This window comes from Lacerta agilis, chromosome 6 (assembly GCF_009819535.1).
Source record: "Lacerta agilis isolate rLacAgi1 chromosome 6, rLacAgi1.pri, whole genome shotgun sequence".
NCBI classification, from domain to species: domain Eukaryota; kingdom Metazoa; phylum Chordata; class Lepidosauria; order Squamata; family Lacertidae; genus Lacerta; species Lacerta agilis.
Window position 1 is genome coordinate 16666036 of NC_046317.1, and position 15536 is coordinate 16681571.

General features: G+C 40.1%; 1 protein-coding gene across 1 annotated transcript in view; it reads right to left on the bottom strand.

Moving 5' to 3' along the window:
• Positions 1-12550, bottom strand: part of GPSM2 (G protein signaling modulator 2) — a 37614-nt gene extending 25064 nt beyond the window's left edge. Inside the window, 2 exon segments of the mRNA XM_033151456.1 lie at positions 3162-3462; positions 12284-12550. Coding sequence (XP_033007347.1) covers positions 3162-3265 — 104 coding nt within the window. The 5' untranslated portion in view covers positions 3266-3462; positions 12284-12550.
• Positions 12551-15536: the final 2986 nt, after the last annotated feature.

Genomic DNA, 15536 nt, shown 5'->3' on the forward strand with positions numbered 1-15536 from the left:
TATCTCTTCCAATACTCAATAAAAGGATATATTGTTAAGGATGCTGACCGGAGGGGGGGGGGACTCTGCTGGTTTGTACACTTCAAGATAAATAATGTCCTGGCTTACCACATGACAGTTTTTTAGATTCTGTGTAATATTTCCAACATATTGCTGCTTAATCTTAATGTTTTTGGTTCTACATATAACCAACAGAATCATTCTTCTCTGAACAAAATGTTTCTCAAATATAATTTTCACAACACATTGTCTAATTTTGCCTCCATTCATTTTAGAATTTCTCAATCTTTTCTTTTTTAAGCCTTTTTCCTTGATTCTTTTAAATGCAGGGAGCTGGTACTTTTGAGTACTAATTTAGTCCTAAATTCTTTTAAGCAACTGTGGGAAAGAATCTGAATGCTAGCAATTGTCTTTGTTTCCCGACCACTACCACACATGCATCTTAAGTCAGGGATGAGCAAACTTCAGGCTTCAGGCATTTTTTACATAATCTCCAAGAGCCAAGCAGAGCCATGTGCAAAAGCATGTAATTAGAACTAAGGAATCCTGACCCCAGGGGGGTCATTTTAGTGTTGCTGTTGATAAATAATCAAGAGTCAGAAATCCCTGCTGATCAACTGTAAAACACCCAGAGATCTACTAGAAGATAGCGATCAACTTTCTGTCCCCCTCTGTAAGGTTTTTCAGTGGCTGCTCATGAGTAACCAGGCTGACTCCGAGGCTTCTAAAACTAGGTTTCTTTATTGTGCAAATATATACAGTGCAGCTACAAAAAAGACATCCAGCTCAACCCTCGGCAGAGTCCGGGAATGACCCCTTCCGGTTCTTTGCCCAGCATAAAAGGCGCGGGATACAGAACCCCCGCCTACCCCCTCTGCGTCTTTCCCCCCTGCGCAAGTGGGGAGACTGAAGAGGTGCTTCCCCTCCAGCCTCTGCTTGGCGCGCGGGCTCTCTATCCCTGTCAGAGCCCTGACTCCTATTTCCCCGCTCCCATCTCTCCCTCCCCACTAGAGGGATCACTGCCTTCCTCACTGGATGAAGACGAATTGCTCAGCAGTTGAGGCGGGGGCTCGCGATACCGATAAAGCCCTGGCAACTCCTTGCTTTCCGGCGAGGGCAGTCCCCTGACATCCTCTATATTAAGCTAACAAGAAACTGGGCCATAGTTGCAATAGAAGTATATGAGAATGTTTTGCACTTTCTATCCCTGCACTGTCATTATGTCCAAAAGATAATGTTTGCATCTTCCCACATGCGGAGGTGCTTAAGCTCTTGATGAACAAAAACATACAGATTTTAACATGTTGGAAAATAATTAGTGCAAGCTATTTGCGCTTCTATTGTTCCATTATCTATGTCAAACCAAAAGCTTCTCTAAGTGTCTACTTATTCCTTTCACATTTCTATTTTTTTTTCTTCTCCTGACCTTTAAAGGGAAAACATGTTCATTTTTCTAAAAGATTTAAAAGATTCCCATTTATGTGTTTTCCCCATAATTTATTTCCTCTTCTCTTTTATTAAAGTTTTACCAAATATAGGTGCCTAATGTCATGTCTTGATATACATATACTGAACTTAGTAAAAAGCAACTTCTATCTATAGACTTGTCTTTAGACACTTGCTTTTCATCACATGCAGTTAAACCCACATTACTCAAGAGTTCAGAGTTTCTGATTGATATACTGCTTGTTGCTAAAGGAGCTGTATCTTGTTTTTCATTTTCTGTCTGGAGAATAAAGAAGTATACACAAGTAAAATGCAAATGGGTCATATACATCTAGAAGGAAAGGAGCCACGTAGTCATACAAAATCCAGAAACTTAATTTTATAGCACTACAGTATTTTGCCAGCATTAGTCCCAATCAAGAAAGGAATAGAAATAGAATATGTAAAGCTTTGTGCACACAGTTGTGTAGTGGATAAAGACTGCTTAGATGAACACCAAATAGCACACTGAGATCCCTTTGAAGTAATTCATGTGATATTTCCTCATTCATTAGAAGACTTTCTGACAAAGTAAAGCAGATCTATGTGTTCATTATTAAGGCAGATTTCGTTTGCTTTAACAGGGCTTGCAAATAACTGATCCTTTTCTAGGCATTCGATACAGTGGTTCATGTGGTGAGGTACAGAATCAGATGCATACAATTGGTCTTTCTAGAACAATTCTGTTCATTTCATAAGGATAATTACTTGCTTGGCCAGCAATTTTTCTTCATTTTTGCTCTATTATTGCATGGTTATTTCCCACACTCGCCCCTTTAGCACTGAGACTGACTATCACCAAAAAAACTCACTGTTTTCTATTCAGAGGGAACACACCCACTTCTATAGCAGCTTTCTTGACTTTCTCTCTCTAAGAACTGCCACAGTAGACACTACATAGCAAGGAAATAAGGAGCAAAAAAAAAAAAAAAAAAAAGCAAATGAGTGGCTCTCGCCTGAATACCTATTTGCTATACACAAACAAGTTGTAGGAAGCACCAACAAACAAATATATGTTCCAGGGAATGCTACTGTTGTTTAGAACAGATTCATGTATTACCTTTCATTCAAGAAGGAAAATCAGAAGATATTAAAACTGTAGGGATTGGATCCTGACCAAGTTAGTTGTACTTGAGTCCCACTGAAGTCAACTGAAGTTAGTGATACCTAACTAACTTGGGCTGAATACAACACAAGATTCACAGAAAGCTCTTCTCAATAAAAATATTGCCAAGTATTTTCAAACTGAGCATGCAACAGACATTGGGAACCACTGGAGACAACACTTTGGTTGTCCCGTGCTCAGAGGCTACCCAAATTTCTGAACACATAGCTGGCTGAGTCCCTTTGTGTTGTGGGTCCCACCAAACAGCTGGCTGTAAGCTGTTTGAAAACCAATGCACAAGGGATTTTGACAAGTTGGCAGGGACAACCTACCTGTCAATCCTCTGACACCAAATCACTGTTAAGACAGGTTATCCCACCCACTATCTAAGTTGATCCTTGGAGGTGGGACCAGATAAAGATCTAACCAACAGAACCAAAGAAGTTCCCCACCACTGTGCTAAAAAAAGGTCTATGAAGTCTTCTGAAAAAGGAGCGTGCAATTTACATGCAAGCTTTGTTTTGCTAACCTTTTAAAAGTATATATTAAAAAAAATAGTAAGCATGCTTACCTGTAACGAACATGAAATGAATGGCCTTCACACATGTTTAACAAAACATTTTCTTCCACTGAGTTGCATGGTGAGTAGGAAAGACAATAGCTAGTATGTTGCATGCAGGACAGCCGTAGGTTATGAGAAGTGCTTTACAACAAAGTCCCCAGTTAGTGTATTAACAAGTTGGAGTTAATAAATTCTATGTTCTTGTTGCAGTAGTCTTCTTTATTAACAAAAAAGAAGCTCCTTGTCAGATGCCACTTAAATGTTCAGAAATAAGATGATGGGCTGTATCTGTGGCTCAATCTGTGTATTTCTGCAAAAGGGAACAAAATATGCTTTTGTTTCAAACTATGTTTTTATCATCACAGCATCCACAGCCAATGAAAAAAGAAGTGTAACCACTGAGCAATCATAACAAATAATGCAAATATGGGGTGTTTGTTTGTTTTATAAGTCAATTTTCATCTTATATTTTGTTTTCAGGTTGGATACCCAAGTACAGAAATACATAAATCACTCATTAATTGTGAATAGCACACACAACTATGCACACATGCCCTTTTCTTCATAACTAATATAAGTCATCATTTAAGAGAATTCTTGGTCCATACTTCAGTTCTAGCTCAAGATACCAAATACAGTATAGATTACCGTTTTATCATTTGCTTTACGTGTGACATAGTTTCAAGTCTATTTGAATTCTAGAGATGCTTATTCTGAAAAAAACACCAATTTCAATTAGATTACTTTCAAGGATGCAGGTTTAGATTCAGCTTTACATGCTACCCTGAAAAGCAGCCTACAACTGACTCAAAAGGTAGTTAAATCACATGATGGTTATTTCACTTATTAGGATACTTGTCGAAATGATTGTTTGCTTGTATTCAAGATATCATTTTCTTTACAGGTGAACCACAACACATTCAGATAGGATTAGAATGATAAAAGTTAACATAGCCATAGCTATGAAATAATCTAACAGGGCAAATAAATTGTGGTTTTCAACTACGGTAATTTGTACTCAGAGCGGGCCCATTGTAATTAATGGTCCTAACTTAGTCACATTCATCAACTTCAACAGGTTTATTCTGAATAAAACTTAAATACCACCCACAGTGTTGGTTTTGACAATCACAGAAAATATTAAAAATATGAGTTGTGTGTGCTTTGATTGTTGAAAAAATAAGTTAGTAGGTATACACTGAGTTTAAGTGATCCATGCAGCCACAAAGTCTAAAAACCACTAAACATAAGCTGATTTGTTGGAGTTTGTGCATTCAGTTACATTCATTACAAAAGAAAATGTAACAATACAATCAATGTTTTAGCTCTCAGAAGACTAGGTCTAGGAAACTAGTTTGTGCTAGCCCAGTGAAATTTTTTATTTGACCTTCTTCAATAGCTAATTCCCATGCCAAGTAACATGTTTTTGAAAATGCCCCTCAGTTTCAAAAGAAGTTTGTTGCATAGCACTGGTCAAGAAAATAAGTCTAAAGTCCTGCTCAAGCTCATGGAACAAGTTTAATTATTTTTGAATCTCAGCCAATAAAAAAATGTTGTGTAGGGAATTGGGTGTAACTAAAAGTAAGTACAAATGTGCATTATAACATATTACAAAAAATATATATTCAAAGCATCCATGCAAGTGGATATAATATTGGTAGTCTCACTCCACCACAAAATGTAAGTACATGTCAGCAGTAAGATACCAATTGACTTTCCCAACAAGTATGCCATAAGTTCCTCTAACATAACCCATATAGTACTATCGCTAGAAAACTGGGAGCAACTCCAAAATACTGCAACACTTTGTCCTAGGTTCATTTAATATCCGAGTTGTTAAATATGTGAAAATCATGCCTACTTGAAAGTTCTAGCCCTCAAATCACAAATCTTCGTCTCTAACTTAACCAAAATAATTTTCAAAATTATTCAAAAGATTTGAAGCCAATATACTGTAGAGTGCTTTCCAAAACCAAACTACCTGTTCAAATGTCAAAATTGAAACTGCACATTTAGTAACCAGAGATGACAGATGACTATGCAATCCCATTATAAGTAAAATTAAATACGGTCCCTCTCATAAAATGACTACCGAAGATAAACATGCTACACATTTTGTACACAACCCAGGCAAAATATAGCACTTTTAAATTCCTGTATGCTCAGTAAGAAGCTATTTCCAATGAAGTCAGACTTAAATGTACTTTAGTGGCATTTCATTTCCAAATTTTCATCTATGCAGGTAGTCTGAATGTTACAGTACATCAGCATCTAGGCCAGATGCTAGATTATGTTGTCAACAGCCATCTCCAATATTTCAGATTTTTATCACTTTACCTGGAATTTAAACGCTGACTGGATCATAATGAGCTCACTATCCAGTTCTCTAGTTTACAATAAAACAACTATAAAACAATAACATTCACCACTGAGAACAGCAATATTCAAAAGCAGCAAAACCATATAGAAAAGGATTACCCACTTTTTATAAACACAAGTTTAGATATTTGTGCTTCTTTAATTTGTATATTTCAGTGTCTATGGAACTCCCTGCAACAATAACTCAGAGATCTTCAATGTGATCCTTTTCCTCTGCCACCCATTCTCTTAGAATGCTTTTAAAACCTCATTGTGGATATAATAGGCTTAAGCATGAGACTGGCACCAACACGGAAGAACGAACAAACCATTAACTAAAATTATGAAAGAGATATTTTGTACATTAAGGAAATTTAGGGGTCTTTCATGTACTTTATTAATTTCTAGGGAATCAAGAGACATTATTGCTGACAGTAGCCACCAATAGGATTTTACCTCCAGAAAAAAATATTTTACAATCCACTTCAGCCTCTGGCACCAAAGCCCCAGCTGTACTTCTGACTGCTTAGACAGTTTAGCTGCTTTCAACAACTTATGGAAACTTTTTAGTAAGAAGCACTATTGCCCAACACCAGCCCACTTCTTCTGATCTTCACCAGCAAAATATAGTTATCACACCAAGAATGAACAGCTTAATATTCAAGCTTCGGCTATCCAACTTCACCTCTATCCAACGCCACCTTTCTCTGCTGGCCTTTACCTCAAACCTCCATCAACTGATTTTTTCAAATAATGTTATTTCTCCACAGTGACAGTTAACTGCCCTCTCTTCACTGACTAGAACCTCCAGCCAATCAGAGACTGTCATTTGCCACACCAATCAAATGGAATCTACCTGATCCAGACTCATCTTCTCTGACCCGCCCCCCAATCTTTCAGACATGCCACCAATCAGCTGCTTACTAAACAGGCTTACAACAGAGTAACAGCACATGGCCTAGAATTTTGACAGTTAAAACTGTGACATCTTGTTCAGAGGCAAATACAGTGGTACCTCTGGTTAAGTACTTAATTCGTTCCGGAGGTCCGTTCTTAACCTGAAACTGTTCTTAACCTGAAGCACCACTTTAGCTTATGGGGCCTCCCGCTGCCGCTGCGCCGCCAGAGCACGATTTCTGTTCTTATCCTGAAGCAAAATTCTTAACCTGAAGCGTTATTTCTGGGTTAGCGGAGTTTGTAACCTGAAGCGTATGTAACCCGAGGTACCACTGCATCCCCTTCTTGAACAAGAGAAGTTACAATTCTCATGGCACAGTGTGGATTTCTTAAGTAGTAGCACAACCATCACCTTCAAGTCAACCAAGACTGCCCCCTCTCAGAACCATGCATTACTTCTTGGACCCGTTCAGTCAACGCTGCTTTAATCAGAGATTGGGTGACCATCTGTCATCATGTATCATATACAGTAGCTGAGATTCCTGCATTGCAGGGGGCCGGACTAGATGACCCTCAGGGTTCACTTCCAACTCTACAATTCTATGATTCAATGATAACTCCTTCCACACATGCTTTCAAGCATCCTGTCTGCCTCCTAATGCTTCAATTACAGAAGCTGATCACTGACCAGTTATAATTACTTCCTAAGCAGGATACCATAAGGGGCTCTGCCCCCTTCACACCTTAGGGTCCCTTTTGAGATATGGTGGGCATGTGCATAATGGGGAAATCTTCTAAAATTAGGTGGACCCCCTCCCCACTTGATTTGGGATTACCCCCTCCCAAGAGCCCCCAGGTCCCATCCCAATTGTTCAAGAAGACCTCCCAAGCACTAAGCTAAAAAGCACTATAACTAAAAGCATAGCACCCGCACACATGATGCTAACTTTTGCTTCTTCAAACACCTCAGGAACAAGCTCAGGAAACACACATACACAATCAGGGATGCACGGCAACATCTTGTTGTGGGGAGACCAATTTGAATAAACTAATAGTCTCTAATAATGAATCTTCTTGAAGCCAAAGCCCCAGCACAAGAGGGAGGTATCAGCAGACTCTGGTAAAGCTCAAAGTTTGCATATGTACAAGTTTTGCATATGTACAAGAAAAGCCTCTAAATGGGAGAAATAAAAAAACAGTTGCATAAGGGCTGAATATGCCCAGCATCCATAGAATGCTGGGTGGGGGATAGTGGTATGGAAAATCCTCAAAGGTGACATAGCTGCTAATCTGGCACCATGGAGAGCTACACAACACACTAACATTTTGTTGTGTTTTAAAGTGTCATTATCAGTTGATGCTGTTTGAAACTACTCTCTGCCACCTCTGTGGTCCAAATGCTGCTTACCACCACTCCTTCTGTTATTTATATATTAAAAATATGCACATTAATTGCATTCATGCAATTGACATAAGTCTAATCTGGCCCTAAACTAGCATGAAATTAATTCTAAATTAGCACCTTGCTCATTAATGTCTCCAGAGCATATTTGAACTAGGGAGACAACATCAACAGTACAACACAGGCATAATTTAATGAAGTCAATTCAACCAGAAATTCAAGGCTGGAACTTTCAAACAAAGAGCATCCAAAGGAACATGCAGTATTTCTCAGACAATTAGTCCTGCTTCTCTACAGCAAACTTGTAACACAGAGGTGCATTATTGTTTAGTGTCTTGAAATTACACCAGGAGGTGTTGCCATCACGTATTTAAAGTTCCCTCCAGCTTTACCATGGATAGAATAATAATGCCAACATTTTAAAAATGGCAACATTGAAAAACTAACAGGAACATATGAGCTACCATAACATAATGATATTCAGGATGCAGGATTAATGTGTTTTATTAATTCTTATTCAGCATGTAGTCTGACAGCAAAATGCTATTTCTCAGCATTTTTCAGCATCAGTTCCATTACTATAAAATGGAACCCTGTTAATTGCCCTCCAAGAATTGTGAGGACAAGCAAGAAAAGACAAAGGTGGAGTTAAGCATACCTAAGGCAACTACATTCAATAGGCTTAGGAATGCTCAACAGTGTGTTGGATTGTGACCAAAGGCTATAAACCACTTGGCACATTATGATAAATGAATAATTGTAAGTAGGAGTAATGAAGACTAGCTCTAGCTCTACCATTTAAAAATATTAATAAACACATGTTTAATAACTAAATTTTAACCTAATATGATACATACTGTCAACATGACTCCCATTTAGATTTCAATTAGGAGATTTCAAGCTTGGCTTGCAACACAGGTTAGTGTTTTTTTTAACACTGCCAAACAGCTACATTTTTTAAAAACCTTTTCCCCATAAAAAGTGAAAAAGACTTTCTGCTTCAGCTACCACTCAACATTTTTAGTTTTTTTGCAGCAGTATTTAGTTGGACTGGACCTTCAACAAAGCTGTGCCATAGACTGTGGGAAGTTTGTTCCTAAAGTCACATACACACAGCTTAGTACACAGCTTTCCAAACTTTTCATTTACAGGTGGGTAGCCGTGTTGGTCTGCCATAGTCAAAACAAAATCGAAAAATTCTTTCTAGTAGCACCTTAGAGACCAACTGAGTTTGTTCCTGGTATGAGCTTTCGTGTGCATGCACACTTCTTCAAGTGTGCATGCACACGAAAGCTCATACCAGGAACAAACTTTTCATGTTGGTGACACACTTTTTAGACATGCATCATTCAGCGACACAGTAATTCAGTTTTACTAGCAAACCAGAGGTTAAACTAACCCCTTTCCAGCCCCGGGAGGAGCGCGGGACGTGTCCGCACGACACACCTACACACTGTAGCTGGCACACTAACATGTCGCAACACAGTGTTTAGAAAGCTCTGCCTTAGTACATAACATCATTTTATAATATTCAATGAAAACCTGTTTAGTAGGTAGTAAGCAAACCGAAGTTAACAATATATTTTAAAATGTTCATTTCGACAGCCACTTTAAGTTGGGCTATTTGACAGATTGATTACCCCCACCTGAACCTGATTATGCCCAAAGATCAACTGGACTACTATTAAGATCCATTAGACTGGCAGGCACAAGAGCAGGGGTCAGCAACCTTATTCAGCTGTGGGCTGGTCCACCATCCCTCAGACAATGTGGTGGGCCAGACTATATGGGGGGGGGATGAACGAATTCCTATGCCCCACAAATAACCCAGAGATGCATTTTAAATAAAAGGACACATTCTGCTCATGTAAAACACGCTGATTCCCAGACCATCCGCGGACCGGATTGAGAAGGTGATTGGGCCACATACGGCCCATGGCTCTCAGGTTGCCTACCCCTGCACTAGAGCTACATGATGCCCAAAGGCAACATCACACCTGCCAGAATCTCCTATGGAGCCCACAAAAGGTATCTATAAATATCCACTCAAAAATCCCTAATAGGCACAAAAAATGTTTGCTCTTCATGCTCAGGTACAATGGCTGAGCCCCTCCTACACTAAACACACCCTGAAACACGCCCATACAGTGGTACCTCAACTTACGAATTACTTGACATACGAATTTTTCGACTTACGAATGGACATCCATTGGCGGTTTTAGATGGGGTTTACTCGACTTACTAATTTTAGATGCGGTTTACTTGACTTACGAATTTTTCGTTTCCAATGCATTCCTATGGGGAAATCGTTTTTTGACTTACGAATTTTTCGACCTACGAATGTGCATTCGGAACGGATTAAATTCGTAAGTCGAGGTACCACTGTATTTCATTGGATGCCAGGATTGCACAACCATCCTCCCATCTATTCTGAACAGAGGAGAAGTGAAGATAGCTTCTCTCTTCCCCCACTGTTGGAGGAAGGTGTTTCTCTGCACAACTTAGCGGTCCTGTCTTTTTCTGGGTTTTTTCATATGCCAGCCATTTTGTATTATGCCATGGCCTCATAGCATCCATTTTGTGACTGGCACCAGTGGCATTTTCTCAAAATTCCAAATGTGCCCCGTCCCAAAAAAGTTTGCAAGGCAACCCCAATGAATCTAATGTGTGAAACTTCCTCTCAAGGGATTTACAGTTAGCCCCATTCTGGTCTCCAAAGGGCTAAAGTCTTACTTATTTTGTATGATTTTTGACTAGATGATCTTTTTGAACATGCTTATTGATTTATTATTAGCTTTACTGATCAGTGTTAATTTTGTTCTGGTTCAAAATGTGGTTTAAATTGTCATTTCTGATATTTACAATTTGTATTTTTAAATGAGGTTATGTTACTGAAACTATTTTATCATTTAATATTTGTAGCCTCCTTGACAGGACTTCATCCTGAAAGGCAGGCTAAAAAAATAAAACAAGAAACCAATAGTATATTTTCATATTGAATTATGATGCGTTAACAGTCCATCTCCTAATAAGTTATTCTCATAAGCAATCTTTGAAGCTGGTTTAGATGATATAAACATATGTAAAAATAAACTTGTTTAAACCCTGGATCTGAAGAGCCTCGTCAAGAAGCAGAGAGCATTTCCAAAGGAGATTCCTACCCCCTTCAGAAGCAACTTTTCAGGGGGCTCAAGTGGTTATTATGGGGATGCCAGTAAATTCCAAATATGGATGAGGTCCAATAATTGGCTCATTGTCTGGCAATGGGCACACCTGCTTTTTACTTATAGTTATTGAACAGTTGGCAACTCAGTTTAACTCCCTGTGGTTCACCTACTTATTTTAGTATGCTACCCATATAAATTGCTACCCATGAAATGCTACCCATATAAATGCTACCCATTATTTTAGTATGCTACCCATATAAATGCTACCCATGAAATGCTACCCATATAAATTGAATTAAAGCATTGAAAATAATACTTAATCCAGTACTGAACAATACAATATAAATAAGAACACACTTGTTGAAATAGTTGCAGAGTATTTAATCCTTTTTTTACACACAGGCACAAGCAACTTCATTTAGGGAAAACGACAACCACCTGTAACACCCTATTCCTGCAATGAAACAATTTAAAGAAAGTGCATCCAAAGGCACACTGCCCAATTATTCTTGTTCAGGTGTTGGAGTAGTAGGTCCTCTTTATGCCCAAAATACCACACAGAGACTGGGATATTTGTATGCAACTTTAAGCAAAGATGAATAGGGAGTTTCAAGAAGGCAACTCAAGTGGCATCCAATACAGAGGGATGGCAGAACCTGAGAAGTACAAGGGAGGGAAAGAGGGCCTACAGCCAAATACCTAAACTGATGGCAGAAGCCCCCAAGTTATCTCCCACACAAGAGGGAACCTCGTTTTGCTGCTTTTCTGTATCTGGTGTTCCGAGGGTTGCCTTGCTTCTCTTACCTAGCCCTAGTTCCAGTTACAGGTAGATAGCCGTATTTGTCTGCCATAGTCAAAATAAAAAAAATATAAAAATCCTTCCAGTAGCACCTTAAAGACCAACTAAGTTTGTCCTTGGTATGAGATTTCGTGTGCATGCACACTTCTTCAGATACCCTAGCCCTAGAGACATCTCCACGGATGTACGTGTGGCCAGTTTGCTGGAGAACTCCCTCACACCTGGCGCTGATTTTAATATATATATACTGTATATCGATAAGAAGCTCCGCTTTCCTGACCCCGTAAGGTTTTCCTCAAAATGGCTCCCCTTAAAAAAAGAAAAAGAAAGAAAAACCCCGACTCTCGGTATTCTCCTCACAAACAAGCACCGTAGCTGCTCCGTCGTGTTTTCTCCTCACCGCCGCCGCGGTGGATTCCTCGCCCTTCCCCACAAAGGTTCCCCCCCCCGCTCTTGTGATGCTCCCGCCCCCCCCCCCGGCCATTACCAGCCTCCCCCCCCACGTTACCGGGCTCGGGTGAGCCCCCAAAGGAGGGCGGGCGACTTCCACTCTTCCCTCAGCAAAGCTTCCGCCACCCGGGGCAGCTCGCCAGGCCTCCTCGAGCTCGGCGCTCGCCCCGTCCGATACCTCCCGGCCCCTTCGAGGGTAAGGCACTAAGGGGAGCAGCCTAGAAGCTCGGTGGCTCAAAGCAGCAGCGCCCCGAAAGGGAGGGGCGCCCCCCACCCCACGCGCGCGCACTCTCACACACAAACACGCTTCGCTCTGAACCGTCCCAGCCAATAACATCGCACCATCGAGCTCCCTTCGCCCCGCCCCAACCAACCCCCATCATGCCTTTGCCTGCTTGGTTGAGTGACAGGAAAGGGTGGGTGGGGGGGAAACTGCCGCCCCCGAGCGCAAGCGCTGTACCGAGATGGCCTTTCCTCCCGTTTAAACGGTGTAATCTTTCAACCGCCGCCGCCCGCATCTTTCGCATTGGCCAATGAGAAGGCGAGTGAGGCGGGACGGGGTTTTTTTTCCCCACCTCGGCCTGCTTCACTTTTCATTGGTTTAAAAGCTGACAGTCGCTTAGGACGGGATTTGATTTGAACGAAAGTAGTTACTGTATTGAGTCCGAGCAGGAGCAGAAGGTAGTTATTCGAGGAAAGGGGGTTTGCGCTGAGGTTTCGGAGCAGATGAGTATTTGTTTCCATAACGAGAGTGTTTACTTAGTGTGGACACAGAAATGAATACCACGTAGCGTTGGTTACCACCCCGCCCTCCAAAGTGCATTCGATCCTTTACTGGTGTACATAGGTTTGCGAAAGAACAAATCTTTATTCCGGATTATTTAATTCCGGAATAAAAACTCCTGTCTTTTGTGTAAAACCAGACACCGTATACACACATCCTCGCTCCGGAGCGCCCCCACGGTGACCGGGAAGGCAAAAACAGCTTGGTGTCTTGCGGCACCTTAAAGACTTTACCAGATTTATTACCATAAAACTTTCGTGGACTATAGCCCACATCATCAGATGCATAAAGTGTTCCTCTCAGTTACACGCTGAGGCAGCGAGTGGCTTTCCTTTTTTGCTTTGCTGCCACAAACACTAATCAATATTTGATTACCAGCACTTTTCTTGTTACAATGGAGCACATTATGTTGGGGGGTTGTAAACAGTAAAGTAAGAGGGAAATGAAAATATGATTTACTTTAACGTTGCTGCAAAATACAAGTAATAATCTCTAGATAAAGCATTAGTTCATCCTTCCTGATGGGAAGAATTTCCTGTTGCATATGCACCAAGAAACTGATGGCCCCATATGAATCACCGAACGCTTAATATTGGGTCAAGCTGCCTTTGAAGAGTCTTCCTATATGCAGTAAAATACATTTGCCCTTTTCCATGAGAATTAGGCTAAGGAACATTATAAATGTTTCTACTGCCACGGAAAGGGAGGGACAGTATAAAATAATTATAGTTACCTGCCTCAAGTCTTTGGCAATAAACCTTTATAAATTCATACAGGAAGGGGTGGAGATGGGAACACACCCATCATTCTCACTCAGCACATTGGATGTGCTCATCAGAAAGCATGCTTACCTGGTGCATCAAGGAAGTTTGATATTGTCTAGCAGCAAGGCTGCATCTGGAACTTGAGTACAGCTAAATATATAAATGAAGAGGTACAAGGTGTGTTACGCTTTGGGTGCTAGTTTACTTATATCAGCCATAATTTATCTTACAAGTGTATAAACAGACTAGAGCTTGGGAGACCAGAGTTCAAATACCTGCTCAGCCATGAAACCACTATGTGACCTTAGGCCAGTCACATTCTCTTAGTCTAACAGGGTTGTTTCAAGGATAAATTGGGAGGGGGGGAAACCATTTACACCACCTTGAGCTACTTGGATATAAATACAATAAAATAATCATGTACTAACTAAGAGTTTAGCAACAATATTCTTTTTTTATAAGCAAGTGGAATAGAGCAGTCTGACTCTGCCATGCATACCTTACACAGGATGCTGCAAAACAAGCCTCTGCTTGCACCTCTGCAGGTGCTGAAGCGATATTGTCAGGATGCCTGTGTTTCCTCCTTCTGCTTTCCTAAACTATGTCACTGACATTTTTTAATTCCTAGTGCTTAAGAAACTGAGCTTACATGTGTAAAGGGACTCCGCCTCATAAGAAGATTCTAATGGACTAGAATACAAAACAAAGTAATTATGGAAAATACCTTTGAGGATTTTCAAATGAATGCACAGCAGTCTCCTCCTCCCTTTGCAACTCCCTCTTAGCCATGCTAACATGAAACATTCCTAGAGATTGCTTGTCTAGATAATTTATAAAGATTTCAGGATGCAAACGTTTGCTTTTGATCTTAAGAAGCAGTAACAGATGATGGCCATGATAATAGTAAATAATTAACTTGCATGGACCTTCCCATATAAATAATTAAAAGTCTCCACTGTGTAGGTGGAATAAACAGATTTAAAACATTAAAGGCTTCAGAAGTTAAGAAATCCAATACCCATTCGAAATACTCCTTCATAGGTCCCAATGAAAACAAAAGTTAGTTGTTAAGTGAGACTAGGCTCATTTTGACATTCCTACCCAGGACTGGAAAATGATGGCTTGTTACTCTATATTCCCTTTGTGATCCCACTGAACAATAGCAGGCTGAAACCAGAATAATAAATAGCAAGGTGTCTTGTTGCATTTATAAAGATACTGTGCTACTCCAGTTTGCTAGGCTCAATATAAGGTTACAGCTTATGTAATTAAATATATCCACTATGAAAAAGCATTGCTGTGTCTGAGTCTTAACTGTTTGGTAGTAGGCAACAGAAAACATTCCAATAATTTCGCTATAACTATACTGGTTGCCTAGGAAATTAGTCACCGGTCTACTATGAGTATTGGCAGCATAGGTTTATTTTTTTCAGTAGGAAATTAGTCAGACATTTGCCTGTGATGTGTAAGTATAAGGGAGCATTGTCAATTTAACTATTAATATTTTCTGTACAAGTACATGTACTGTTTCTATTTTATAGATGTAATGGGAAATAAGCAGGATGTGTGTGTTGAAAGATGCGGGGGTGGGGGCAGGCATGAAATAAATATTTAAGGTGTAGTAATTTAAATTCTGTTTACCTGTTTACATGCATTTGCCAAAGGGTATATAAGCTGTAACTTGGACCCCAAAGCAGTTTAGACTCTAGCAATGTTGTCTAGCATTTGACAAATGCTTGATGTTCCAAACTACTTTGGTAGCC